Below are 14547 nucleotides of genomic sequence, written 5' to 3' on the forward strand. Positions count from 1 at the left end.
GGTTCTTACTGCCTGCTTTCTGAAACAGCAGGTCGCACTTTCTGCTAAGGAGGACACCTTCCTTTCTAAGGCTGATCTCACGCCGGTGTTTTCAGTACTTCTTTGTTCAGCTGGTATCACCTTGCTATGAAAACAAAGTTCTCTATAGCTGTTGCCACAACATACATGTATAAAATGTATGTTACTAAACCTTTTTAAAAACCTAGGAAGCTGAGGGCTCTGGAACAAAACAGCAGGTGTGTAGGATCTAGCAGAAGATATTTGCTTTAATCCTACTAGTAAGAAGCCAGCAGCATTCACAAAACAAGTCTTTATTAATGTATTCTGTACCTGCACAAAAGAACAATGTGAAAGAAATAGCTGTTTGAAAGTCAATCTCTTTTTCTAGTCAGATCTCAGTGTTTTGAAGGGCCAGTAACATACTGTATTTCTGGGTTTGTATAACAGAAGAGCGGTGTTTGTGCCTGGAAAATCATGTTCAACTTCCGAAGCATCCTGAAGATACTACAGTTCCTGAAATTATTATTTTTTTTGTTTTTTGAGAATTTCATCTTACTCATATTTCCTCCACGCAAAAAAACTTTTGCTGGGGAAATAGTGCTTATTACTGGCTCCGCAAATGGCCTTGGAAGGCAGATTGCCTTAAATTTTGCTCCTTTGGGAGCAACCTTGGTTCTTTGGGACATTGATGATGAAGGTAACAAACAAACAAGCAGATTAGCCCAAAAAAATGGAGCTAAACGAGTGTTTGCCTACCACTGCGACTGCAGCAATAGGGAGGAGGTCTATGAACAGGCAGACAAGGTAAGATACAGCTTCTGGCTTCTGAGTTGGCTTCTTGCTTCTGATCTTTTCCTTCTTTTTAATAGTATATGCTACTGAATTCTTTTTTTTTTTAGAATCTGTACTATTCACTAAAGGGAAGTAATCATGTAGGGCAATGACTTTCTCTTTTTGACAAGTAGCTTCTGGATGGAACTTAAACTATGTTCATAATAAAGTAACTGGGTTTAATCTGTTCTGTCGAGGTGTATCCATTTGCAGTCTACATTGTGAGATGGTAACTTCCTTTAGATGAAGTGTATGGTAAAACATGCAGCAGAGGTTACCTCCATGTATTACCTTGTTTAGGCTTTAAAATTTCTTTAAGACATCAAGAAATAAAAAAAAAAAAAACAACCCAGTGGAAATTGTAAGAGGAGGGTGGTCCTTTTCTTTGACCATTTGTTTAGAAAACTGCAGTTCCGTAAGGTTGACATGAGGTGTAATGGCTTCAGGAATATCGTCAGGACATGGCTGGTCTTCAGTCAAATTGATGATTCAGCTTCGGTTTATTTTTTGGTCAATCCAGCTGGAAAGTAAAGTAGAAAAGGACTTCATTTTAAATGAGACTCTTCTGCTGTGCTGACCTACGCTTTGTAAACTATTGCTTTTTTATTATTATTATCAGAGTCCAGAAATTGGACATTAATTTAACATTATTAATTTTTACTTTTCCTTAAACTATGTACTGCCTGAAAATATTTCCCCGTATAACCTCACAATCCAGTTAGCCACTCTGCCATTTTATCCAAGGATAAATTCTTCTGTTAAATTCTCAGTATACGTATTTATATACGTGACTCTCAAGTCACATCTTTGACATTCTGTGTCCAAAGGCACAGATCAGAGAAATTAGCTGAAATATTTCATGACACGTGAATGTTGATAGATTGTTTTGGAATAGCCTTGAAATGTAACATTAATTTTCTATGAGTTGTCGGGGGGGCTCTTTGTTTTTTGGTTGTTGCTTTTAATTTTAACCAAAACCGATTAATTCTTTCTGAACACGGCTATGAAAGTTTGAAATAAGTATTTTTCCTCAAGAAATTATCCCAGTGAAAAGTACTTCTAAAGGGTAAGTTGGATTCAGTATCTGGAAGTGCAATTCTCATGCTTGCAGTCAACAAGGTATTATTTTACCTGTACTTGTTAGCAGCTTTTGGGGTACAGCCAACTAACAGTGCACAGAAAAAAATTCCATTTGGGGCCATTGGTTGTAGATCTTAAGAGCCACAAGTGGTATCATAGTATTACCTGGACAGTGCAAGCAAGGATATATCATACTATAATAGTATGTCTGCAGAGATGAGCGAGTGGTTGAGTGTTATTTACTGACCCAACACTCAATGTTTAAGGAGAATGATCTTTGCCAACAACTTGGGCAGTACAGGTGATGTGATCCTCACTGTGTAAGACATTGATCACAACTCCTGCAATTTTGGAGTAAGAATCCCAGTAATTTCAACAATCTTAATATCTGTTAACACTTTCCAGCAAGATGAAAAATCAGTCTGAGTAACTTGTGGTCAGTACTTCAAACGTAACACTTGATCTCTATTTGCAATAGTACTATAAATCAAATGGCAATTCTTCTAGAATCCTCTTTCTGCAAGAAAAAACCTTACTTTAGAATTTACCAAGATCAAATGTCTTTAAAAAATAACATTTTAAATCGCCATTAAATCCCTATTCCCATAAATGCTATCTGCTTCTTGCAAAGACATGCACCAAAATGATTAGTTTAAGCTTTTGTAAGTAATTTCTGTGTTAGACTTTCCTGTTGATGCTGAACGTTTTGAAATGGTTTGTTTGTTCTTAGTTTAGCAGAGTCTCAAAATGTTTGTTTTGTGCACTCAAGTAATTCTCAACCTCCAAACACATTAACTGAATCAGCCACAGGGCTCCAGCCTGCCAACTTTGCCGTGCCCATAGCCAGCAAAGAGTATTCTGAAGTGGACAGACTGACCTACAAGCAGAAACTCAGAGAGCTGTTTCAAATTCAGGAATTGGTGTTAAGGTGTTAAATTATTGTTTACTCTACCAACATCTTTGTAGGCATTTGCATGAATTGAACAGTCATGTAGAAGCCTGAAATTTTTTTAAAGCAAGAGTTTTTCAGCCAGGGGCCTCCTCTACTCTTGGAAATACCTGCAAATTTTTGATTGGTGATATGAAAAGTCTTGAGCTTGGACACAGAAGATAAAGCAGTAGCAGAAAAGTTAAATTAATTGCTTTGATTTGGGATATTCACTGCAGAAAAACCTAGGTGTATTTTTCCATAGTGGAAGCTTTCTTTCTAGGAAGCAAATCGGATCATCAAAGTCCATAAAGAAGAGATTTTGGAATAAACTGGTGAAGTGACACTGGTCAGGCAGTGGAATTCTGAAGGAAATCAGATATGGATCTGATGAGCTAGAATGCATGGGGGGTGTTTTGCTATAACAGCTGTCCAAGGAACAAAGACTAGCAAATATGCCAGTCTTAAAGGGCACTTGAGAGGACACAAAGAAACTACAAACCTGTCTTACAGAAAATTAGTAGAAACGTTAACAAAGAGAAGAATTAATAGACACCTAAAGAAATACATAATGAAGAAAAATCAGCTTGACTTTTTGTAAATGAAGTCAGGCTCCCCACATTTTTTGGGGTAGTGATTAAACAGGTCAAATGAAGGTGGATTAAATGAAATGCTGCCGTTGGGGAAGCTCTGTTGTTATGTGAAGAAAAAGAGGATTGTCATATAGACTGACACAGTAGTTAAAAGGTACAAGTGGGGAGAAAGTACAGATATGTCCCACAAAGGAAGAGTTGGGTAATCCTGCCATACTCAACAGTGTCTAGATATGCATTCATTTGTGCAGATGGAAAGGTGCTAGTATCTGAGCCCTGCTTGTCTATGACAAGGAGAAAGCCTGACACAGCTGGAGGAGTATCAAACAAGTCTTCACTGAACATTAAGGTTCCATGAAAGAGCCAAAACAAGGTCAAATGTTGGGGCATCAGATCCAAGAACCTATTTCCAAATTGCCAGACAGCAGCATATCTGGGATTTTTATGCTTTTGTAGTTATTGTATAATTTTTGAGACACCAAATAACCATTTGCCTCTAGCACAGAAATCTCTGCAGTGAGCCTGATTCTTAATACCATAAGCAAATCTTGGCCATCTGCTTTGATATAAATCCAAATCATGGAATAAAATCTTTTTATAACAAACCTAAATGGAGTTAATGGTGATTTTGGCTTTCTCTTCAGGGGATGTTATCTATCTATTTCATGGTACATGCTTCTGTACTCAGAGGATTGCTATCCCCCAGGGATCTGCGCTGAATTCTTTCCTGTTCAGTAGAAATTATCTGGAAAAGGGGTTGAACAGGCTTGGCTGAGGAACACAGATTCTCACAATACCAGAAAGAGGGGACAAGAAATGTTCAGGTTGCAATTAAAGCATGCTCACAGTGCACACTAAAGCTTTGGAACGGATTACTGTAGGTTCCTGTGGAAACCAAAAGTATTCTGGAGTTCCGGAAGCAATTAGACAAGTTCTTGGGGGAAAAAAAATCATCAGGATATATTAAATACAAAGATACAGATACCTTATCTGTCTCAGGAAGATCCTAAGCTGCAGAATGTGAAAAGTTCAGGAGTACACTGGAGGAGACCTAAGAGTCCTGGTCTTTTTTTTACTGCTTTCCACCATGAGACAAGGGCTATGGGGCTAGACAGACCTTTGATCTGATGCAGTACAACAGTTCTTACGCACTTACATTTCCAGTAGAGGTATAATTAATTGCAAATGTCACTAACCATTTTTGTAAATGAAGCACAAAAGGCAAGGATACCTAAAGCTTTCTCTTTACCCTTTTTTTATTCAGGTTAGAAAAGAAGTTGGGGATGTTACCATTCTAATCAATAATGCCGGCATACTGCTTGGGAAAAAGTTTTGTGACATTCCAGATGCAGATTTTGAAAAGACCATAAGTGTCAACTTCCTCTCTCAAGTCTGGGTAATGTATTTTTTTTCTCTCCAGGGTGACAGGAAAGTATTTTAGTGTGAGAATCAGCACGGTGGCGCCTACCTGGGGAACCTAATTTGGAATAGGGATGGGAAGACCCTTGAATGGGGGAAGATACATTTTTTTAATCATCCTATAATTGGAGACACACCAAATTGACAGTCTCCCCACTATGTCTCAGTAATGTTAACACAAACCTGTGTGGGCACTCTGCTAAATCAAAAGTTTGTGCCACCGTATCGTGAAACATGCTCTAGCTGTAATAGCTGAGGCTGAGGTTAGTGCTGACATGATGGCTTGTGACTTTCCTGATCCTGATGTTTGCTGGCATCAGAAGACTTTTTCTAATAGACTTGTAGCATTTGGGGGACACGACATGGTTTAGTGGTGCACATAGCAGTGTTAGGTTTACGGTTGGACTCGTTGATCTTAAAGGTCTTTTCCAACCTAAATGATTATACGATTCTATAATTCTATGATTCTACGCTGCACATGTTGGTGTCAGTCTTCAGGTTGTGCTTTCATTCCTAGTCACTATGTGCTTAATGTACATAGAAAACCAATCTGTATAGTATGTATTGTCTTTGCTTTGTTTTCATACCTCTGAAGGAATTTGCTGTTATGTGGGGTCTCAGCTGTGGAGGTTTTGTTGTGAGGGAGTGTTACTCTTGCCCCCTCTTGTATTTGTTGTTTATATTCCTGAGTGAGCAGCCTGCATCAGGGATGTATTGGGTTTGCGTGGCAGCGCTTTGGTAGCAGGGGGGGCTACAGGGGTGGCTTCTGCGAGAAGCTGCTAGAAGCTTCTCCTATGTCTGATAGAGCCAATGCCAGCCGACTCCAAGACGGATCTGCCACTGGCTAAGGCTGAGCTAATCAGCAACAGTGGTAGCGCCTCTGTGATAACATATTTAAGAAGGGCTGAAAAACCAGGAAGAGGCAGCCGGAGAAGAGAGGAGTGAGAATATGTGAGAGAAACAACTCTGCAGACACCAAGGTCAGTGAAGAAGGAGGGGGAGGAGAGGCTCCAGGCGCCGGAGCAGAGATTCCCCTGCAGCCCGTGGTGAAGACCATGGTGAAGCAGGTTGTCCCCCTGCAGCCCATGGAGGTCCACGGTGGAGCAGATATCCACCTGCAGCCCGTGGAGGACCCCACGCTGGAGCAGGTGGATGCCTGAAGGAGGCTGTGATCCTGTGGGAAGCCCATGCTGGAGCAGGCTCCTGGCAGAACCTGTGGAGCCGTGGAGAGAGGAGCCCACGCTGGAGCAGGTTTACTGGCAGGACTTGCGATCCCGAGGGGGACCCACGCTGGAGCAGTCTGTTCCTGAAGGACTGCACCCCGTGGAACGGACCCATGCTGGAGCAGTTCGAGAAGAACTGCAGCCCGTGGGAAGAACCCACGTTGGAGAAGTTCGTGGAGAACTGTCTCCTGTGGGAGGGACCCCACGCTGGAGCAGGGGAAGAGTGTGAGGAGGAAGGAGCGGCAGAAACAACGTGTGATGAACTGACCGCAACCCCCATTCCCCGTCCCCCTGCGCCGCTCGGGGGGAGAGGTAGAAAATCGGGAGTGAAGTTGAGCCCGGGAAGAAGGGAGGGGTGGGGGGAAGGTGTTGCTTTTTAAGATTTGGTTTTACTTCTCATTATCCTACTCTGATTTTGATTGGTAATAAATTAAACTAATTTCCCCAAGTCAAGTCTATTTTGCCTATGATGGTAATTGGTGAGTGATCTCCCTATGTCCTTATCTCGACCTACGAGCCTTTTCCTCATATTTTCTCTCCCCTGTCCAGCTGAGGAAGGGGAGTGAGTGAGAAGCTGTGTGGTGATTAGTCCGCTGGGCTTAAACCACGACAAGGGAGAAAAGTAGCATTGCAACTCCCTCACTAAATGGCATTTCTCAACAGAAAATCATTGTAGATAGAAGTCCTCTAATCATTTCCCAGCACACAGTGCATCATTCTTCCAAATACTTCAGGCAAAAGCACTGGGAGAGATGTTCCTCCTGACGGGTCTGAAGAGACATAGGGCAGGAGCACAGTGACCGTGGGTCCTCAAACAAAAAAACATGTACTAGGCACACACATCTGGAGTTGAATAGACATTGCAGCACATCTCAGCTATTGAAAAAGTTTTTTTACTGCTCCTGTCTTTTGTCTTATCTTCCCCCTCATAAAACACTAGCATCCTCCTTATATAGTTAATATCACCCACGGTGGTGGTCTGGGGTGCCAGAGTTGTCAGGCAGTTCGGTTTGTAACAAATAGGGCCCACAAACAGCTGAGCTCCTCTTGATGTGTTGACTTCTAGCTCCCTCTTGTGTACTAAGTCTTTGGTAATAGGCAGAGGACTCAAACCGTGAGGAACCAGGAGGCAGAGAATATGCTGCTTTTAATAATACGATTTTAATGCTGACAGATCTTCAGAGAGCGGGCAGTCATTCAAGGAAATGCTTTCTCTCATTTATATATTCCTACAGAGATAGAAGGTCAGCTGGGCTTCTTGTATATTGAAGCCCCAGAAAGCAAACTGGGTTGTAAAGCCTAATTTGGAATGCAATATTTTTGGCATGTCTAGTTATAAAGGTGGTTTTTTATATGTCTCTTAGACTTGCAAGGCCTTTCTTCCAGCCATGATGACCTGTAACCGTGGACACCTGGTTAGCATAGCCAGTGCAGCAGGATTGTTGGGAGTCTACAGACTGTCAGGTTAGTATAGTCAAGCGCCATTACAAATTAGATCTACATGATAATAACTTTTCCTGGAGATCCCATCAATGGTTGGCTTAAGCAGTTTATACTGACATATTGAACACTCAGGACAAGCCTGCAGATATGAAAGGTGGTGGCGTATTGAAGAGGATGATGGTGGCATGTTGCCTGGGTGGCACACAGAGCTCACTGCAGATTTTACTGTCTGTCTGCAGCCTGCCTGTCTCCACAGAAGAAGGCCAATACAGCTGGTACCTGCACAGTGGGAGGGAGCCCTGCATACAGGTTGTCTAACACTTTCTCATGCCAGGTTTTCTGCAGATGAATGTTCAGAGTCCTGAGACATACGTGGGTTATACCTGGAACTATACATTTAGTTGGAAAATGGTTTTCAGGTCCAGAAGGCATTTTGGCAGAATTTTCATTCAAATTAATTTGAATGAACTGTGGTTTAAGCTATTTAACAGATCCATATTCTCAGCTGTTTCCCTCAGGAGAGCTGTCTGCTGCAGTCCTTACTATTTCACCAGCCTGGGTCTTCTGCCCAGTCTCTCCTCAAGCCTGTCTGACATCCTGATCATATCTCTTAGTTCACCCTATGAGAACATGAACTTCATTGTAATAAGTATCCCTTGTTTCTTCTGCTGATTGATGGTGTTACTGCAGTGTTTGTTTGCCACCTGTTATAGTTGGTTCAGATTTGGTATTGATAATAGGTGACATCCAGCTTTCGTCATTTAACTGTAAGGCTTATGGGAGCGGACCTGCCCGTCCATGCATTATAACTTTTTACACCTTTGCTGTGCATTTTTAGGTTGTATGGTTCCATCCTCCATTATGGGTAAATCCCTGAAGAATAACACTGTCTCTCATGCCAGTTTTTGAAGTTACTCTTTTAGCAAAATTGGATTTTGTTGTATCTAACAACTATTTTCACAGACATTTGAAAAAGCCTTAGGAAACCACATGTAACTTCCTATAATAAAATAAGGATCTTACAGTTGCAAAATTGTAGAATAATTCAGGTTGGAAGGAATCTCTGGAGGTCATTTGGTCCATACCCCCAAATAAAAGCAGGCCCAACTTAGATCAGGTTGCACAGGGCCTTGTGGGAGCAAATTTTGATTATCTCCAATGATGGAGTTCCATAAGTTCATTAAACAATAAAAAACAGACAAGATTCAGTCTTCCTGGACAAACAGAAAGGTATTATAGTTGCAGGGCAAATCAGAAGAGGTAGTAGCTTGAAGCAGCATTTGTAAGTAGGGTATTTAGATTTTACCACTAGAAACAGTTCTTACTGAAATGTAATCTGTGATATTAAAGGGTGAAGACATTCTGAACTGAAAGAATACCTGGCTTGTATATGAGAATCTGGAAATGTACATAAAATGTTGAATAAGCTCATCTTCCTGTATCTCTCTATAGTGCACTGAAAAAAAGTCCTCTGAAAAGGATTAATCTTATCCTTAGACAACTGTGCATCAATCATGGGAAGAGCCATTAACCTTCAGAGTTAGCATCACCAACATGCACAATATCCTTAAAATACTAATTACAAGACTGCTAATTATATAACTAAGTAATATCAGGGCTTAAATAGTATTACAAAACATTGAATTCTGTATATAACACCTACTGTGGTGCTTTTGACATATTTTGGATATTTCTTCTTTCTTCACTTTTCAGATTATGCTGGAAGTAAGTATGCAATCATTGGAATGATGGAAGCCTTAGATTCGGAGCTGCATCATACAGGAAAACAGGGCATTAAAACCACAATCATTTGCCCTTATTTTATTAATACTGAATTAGCCAAAGGTTTTCAAACCCAGTAAGTAAAACTTAGATCGTGTACTATTTTGTATGTAGAAAATAATCACTACTCTCTACATATGCCATATTCCGTCTCTAGCTATTATAAGGTTGATTTGCTTTTCAATTCAGTATTTTTGCCCTATTGGCACATACAACTATGTCTCTTGACATAAGACATCCAAGCTTTCCATACAATTAATAGCTGACTTGCAACAGGGACTGCGTAATCAGCTCATAGTCTGGGGGACGAGTGGCTGGAAAGCTGCCCCGCAGAAAAGGACCTGGGGGTGTTGATGGACAGGCAGCTGAATATGAGCCAGCAGTGTGCCCAGGTGGCCAAGAAGGCCAACAGCATCCTGGCCTGTATCAGAAATAGCGTGGCCAGCAGGAGCAGGGAGGTGATCATGCCCCTGTACTCAGCGCTGGTGAGGCTGCACCTCGAATACTGTGTTCAGTTTTGGGCCCCTCACTACAAGAAGGACATTGAGTGCTGGAGCGTGTCCAGAGAAGGGCGACAAAGCTGGTGAGGGGTCTGGAGCAGAAGTCTTATGAGGAGCGGCTGAGGGAGCTGGGGTTGTACAGTCTGGAGAAGAAGAGGCTGAGGGGAGACCTCATCGCTCTCTACAACTACCTGAAAGGAGGTTGCAGAGAGGTGGGTGTTGGTCTCTTCTCCCAAGTGACTAGCAACAGAACAAGAGGAAATGGCCTCAAATTGCTCCTGGGGAGGTTCAGGCTGGATATTAGGAAAAATTTCTTTACTGAGAGAGTGGTGAAGCATTGGAACAGGCTGCCCAGGGAGGTGGTGGAGTCACCATCACTGGCGGTGTTCAAGGAACGTGTGGACATGGCATTGTGGGACATGGTTTAATGGGCATGGTGGTGTTGGGTTGATGGTTGGACTTGATGATCTTACAGGTCTTTTCCAACCTTAGTGATTCTGTGATTCTGTAATAGTTAGGGATGCATGGCAGTATTTGAGGCAATCTTATTTGTCAGTAGAATGGGCACTGTTGAGGTTCTCTGCCCCATGTACTTTTGGCACAGTGATTGCAGTTATGGCTGTCAGGATACCTGTGACCTATCATTATTAAGTGTATTAGCAGGTACTATATGTCTTTGAGTGACAATAGCAGTCGCCGAATTAGCCATTGCAATAGTGCAATACCAGTGTTCTTAGTTTTTCAGTGCTCTGTTCCTGCTTCCACCATTCATCATCCTGTAGTAGCATATATTATGCAGAACACAGCCTTTCTGCCGACTGGAAACAGGCCTGGTCCTGATCTATTTAGCTTTAACCTCAACATCTACAGTAGAAAAGGAGGAGGTGTGCAGAGAACAGACTATTATGCATAGAACAGTATATAGTATGGCTTAGCTTGGAAGTTTTCAATGCAGCAATCACTGTGGGTATTAACTTCATTAGGGTCAGAGCAGGGCTTGCACAAAAGTCATTAGAAGTCACAACATCACCAAAATATTTTCAATTTATTTTTATGATAGCAGGAACAAAGAGTATTGGAGAGTCCTTTTCAAGAGTGCTTGAGGGGGAATATTCTTAAATGATTTAATTAAATTATTTCTGTGTTAGAATACATTTCAAAAGTAAAGTTTTATAATTTCATAATGCTTTGTTTCTTCTTTCACCAGAAACCACCTTTTTCTTCCTGTTTATGATGCAGAGTGTGTAGCCAGCAAGATCATGGATGCAATTCAAAAGGAAAAGTTTTATCTAATCATGCCTCTGACTTTACGCTTTCTTGCTTTCAAAACGTAAGAATGTGACTCGTCTTCTAGCATTGCCTTCTTCCCTTTGCCATATGCCTGCAAAATCAGCAGGAAAGTTCAGTAAAAACAGTCCTTTAGTTAGTACTCCTGCAGTCAGTCCAGTTATATGTACACAATTATGAAGAAGCAGTGGTTTTAATTTTTAATAATCCAGGTGAATACAATTCCTCTGGCCACTTGTCTCTAATATACATCTTAAGCTATAGTTATGTATAGAAATTTCAAAAATTTTCCTGGGATGGTACACTGGGAGTAATGCCTGAGCTAGAACTGTCTGCTTTCAGTAACTGCCTCTACCGCTGGCTGGGCTTTCACAAATTGGCTGGGTCTGTCATTCATTTCCCCCATTTATAACATGGGAGCGCCAAGTGTGTTATTGCCAGATGTTAAAAGTATTGAGCACGTACAACGAATTTATCATTTCTTTCTTATAGAGTACATTTTTCTAAAAAAGCATAAGGCTAACTCGGTGTTTGTCTCATCAGTCTCATTCCTAGAAAAATGGTGCTACTCTTCGAATCTTGCCTTAAGATCGTCAACAGCTTGGATAAAGCCTTCGGTCGGAAGAAAAAGGATTGAAACCAAAATATTCTGAAGATCTCGAGTGCCATCTAATTGAAAATTTTCAGTAAAAATTAATTTTGAATCATGTTTATTCTTTGCCAGAAAATTTGCTTCTTGTATGATATTTGACATTGGTCAGCATGCAATTTAATTCTTCATAACTGTCTTTTAATCCCTGATTTTTAGCCACAACCCACTCTCTCATTTCATGATGGTGTGCTGCTTTTATCTGGGCTCTCAATAAAAATAGTAATACCAGGCAGAGATGTTCGACTTCATTTCATACTCTGAATTCTCAATTTCTGAGCAAAATCTCAAAGCATGGGGAAAATGCACTACTGTTCATGCAGAAAGGAAAAAAACACAAAGCATTTAATATGTTTCCCTTTCAGGGCCAAAATAGCACTGCAGATCACACAAAGCTGACATGAAGCAGGGTGCTGTGGGATGATGTGCTCTGGCTGGCGAGCTGCACGGGGAGCCTGTGTCCTGAAGAAGAGTGAACTGCAATGAGTGCTGATAAAGTGTGTGCAGTATGGTGACACATACCGTGCTTCTCATTAGTCACAGCACACTTTTCTAAATACAGTTCTACAGGAATTTTGTGCCTCTGTTTTAATCCATGGCTAGATGCTGATACTGGGTCATTTATCAAAGGCTGTGGCTTAGAAGGAGCATTTGTAAAACTGTAGTGGCAGCAAAAAATCATATGCCTACTAAGAAAGGAAAGATGATTAAGCCCCACAACCAGATGAAGCAGACAGGAAAAAATCCTTTCTAGAAATTACTTACACAGTGATTAATTGTCTCTATAAATTTTGTAAAACCTTCCTACAACGGAAGAGTCAGAATTTATAGACAGGGCTCTGCAGTGAGCATCTGCTGTAGGCAGCTGCATGTTGAACGCTGCTGAAGTTCATATCTGACTCCCTTCTCTGACCCTATAGGCTCCTATGTGGCTTTGAAGCAACCTGAGGTGTTGCATCCCAGGTTAGGTCCCTGAAGTCAGCAGCTGAAGCTAGACCTGCAAATTGGCCCACACAGTTTTCTTTAGTTTCAGTGACCTTAGTAAAATTATTTAGAAAATTGTTGACTTAAGAGTATTGTGAGGAATCCATGCAAGAAATCTTTGTTTGGCAATTTTCTGAGTAATTTTTGAAAAATCATTAAAATTTAAAATTACATAGGTATTATGATAAGTGACCAAGCAACAACTTTGCATGGACTGTATTGCTTTCAGAGACTGACTTTTCAATGAGGTAGCCTGTTTCTCAGTGTGAAACATAACTCTGCTGTAAATCATGGGAAAAGATATATAGGCAGGAGGGAAGAGATACAGGCTTGGGGAAGAGTGGCTGGAAAGCTCCCCTGCAGAAAAGGACCTGGGGATGTTGATTGACAGCCAGCTGAAAATGAGCCAGCAGTGTGCCCAGGTGGCCAAGAAGGCCAAAGGCATCCTGGCCTGTATCAGAAATAGTGTGGCCAGCAGGAGTAGGGAGGTGATCATGCCCCTGTACTCGGCACTGGTGAGGCCGCACCTCGAATACTGTGTTCAGTTTTGGGCCCCTCACTACAAGAAGGACATTGAGGTGCTGGAGCGTGTCCAGAGAAGGGCGACGAAGCTGGTGAGGGGTCTGGAGCACAAGTCTTATGAGGAGCGGCTGAGGGAACTGGGGTTGTTCGGTCTGGAGAAGAGGAGGCTGAGGGGAGACCTCATCGCTCTCTACAATTACCTGAAAGGAGGTTGCAGAGAGGTGGGTGTTGGTCTCTTCTCCCAAGTGACTAGCAACAGAACAAGAGGAAATGGCCTCAAGTTGCTCCTGGGGAGGTTCAGGCTGGATATTAGGAAAAATTTCTTTACTGAGAGAGTGGTGAAGCATTGGAAGAGGCTGCCCAGGGAGGTGGTGGGGTCACCATCACTGGAGGTGTTCAAGGAACGTGTAGACGTGGCACTGTGGGACAAGGTTTAGTGGCCATGGTGGTGTTGGGTTGATGGTTGGACTTGATGACCTTACAGGTCTTTTCCAACCTTAGTGATTCTGTGAGGAATAACTCATGATGCTTGGACAATTATGGACTGGCTCTTGGCCAAAATCTCTTCCTATATTTGAAAAGAAGTCACATCCATCTCCTTCAACTGGCTCTAAACGAAATTAAAACCTAAAGGTCCTAAAGGAAAAAACTCCCCAAGAACACAAGTTCAAAGATTAGTTACGCAAAAGTATGTGCTGGTACTTAATTGATAAAAATCAGTCCTCATGTAAATTTGCAGAAAATTCTAACAGAAGACATTCATAATTTGCAGACCAAAATAGGGAATCTACAAAACACAGTTTATAAAACTCCACGCTGAAGGAATTAAAGAGAACCTTGGATGGTCATCTACTGCCTGCATTTGTCACCATATTTCTATTGTACTTAACTAACCCCATACTTAGAAGGTCCCTTCCAGCTACAAATGCACACTCCAATTAAAAACCTGTTTTTTGAAGTCCCGGTGTTTTCAAAGTACACATACATTCAGTAAATTCTTTAAAGTACGCTGTAGATATTACTGGGGAAATTTTAGCTGAGAAAAGGAGAAAGATATCCGAAGTTTGGCTCTTGGGGAAAACAAGGTTCATTGATTTGTATTTCGAAAAACTCTCTAGGTGATCAGTAATTGAAATATGCTTTTCTTTTCACTAAAGAAGCAGGAACAAGGTCTAATTTGCTCCCTGCAAATAACAATCATCTTCTCTCATCTGCAAACAAATATGTTGAATATTGGGATTTCTTTATTCCGCATGAATGTTGCAATTTGGCTCTAGATCTGTGATTGTTTTTAAGTATGGTTACA

At 41.4% G+C, this 14547-nt stretch overlaps 1 protein-coding gene across 1 annotated transcript; it reads left to right on the forward strand.

Moving 5' to 3' along the window:
* Positions 1–474: 474 nt before the first annotated feature.
* LOC104250585 (epidermal retinol dehydrogenase 2) lies at positions 475–11723 on the forward strand. Its single transcript, XM_059815670.1, has 6 exons — positions 475–804; positions 4697–4828; positions 7439–7538; positions 9231–9375; positions 11007–11129; positions 11630–11723. The coding sequence occupies exons 1-6, from the start codon at positions 475–477 to the stop codon at positions 11721–11723; spliced, it is 924 nt and encodes a 307-aa protein (XP_059671653.1).
* Positions 11724–14547: the final 2824 nt, after the last annotated feature.

This window comes from Gavia stellata, chromosome 3 (assembly GCF_030936135.1).
Source record: "Gavia stellata isolate bGavSte3 chromosome 3, bGavSte3.hap2, whole genome shotgun sequence".
Classification (NCBI taxonomy): domain Eukaryota; kingdom Metazoa; phylum Chordata; class Aves; order Gaviiformes; family Gaviidae; genus Gavia; species Gavia stellata.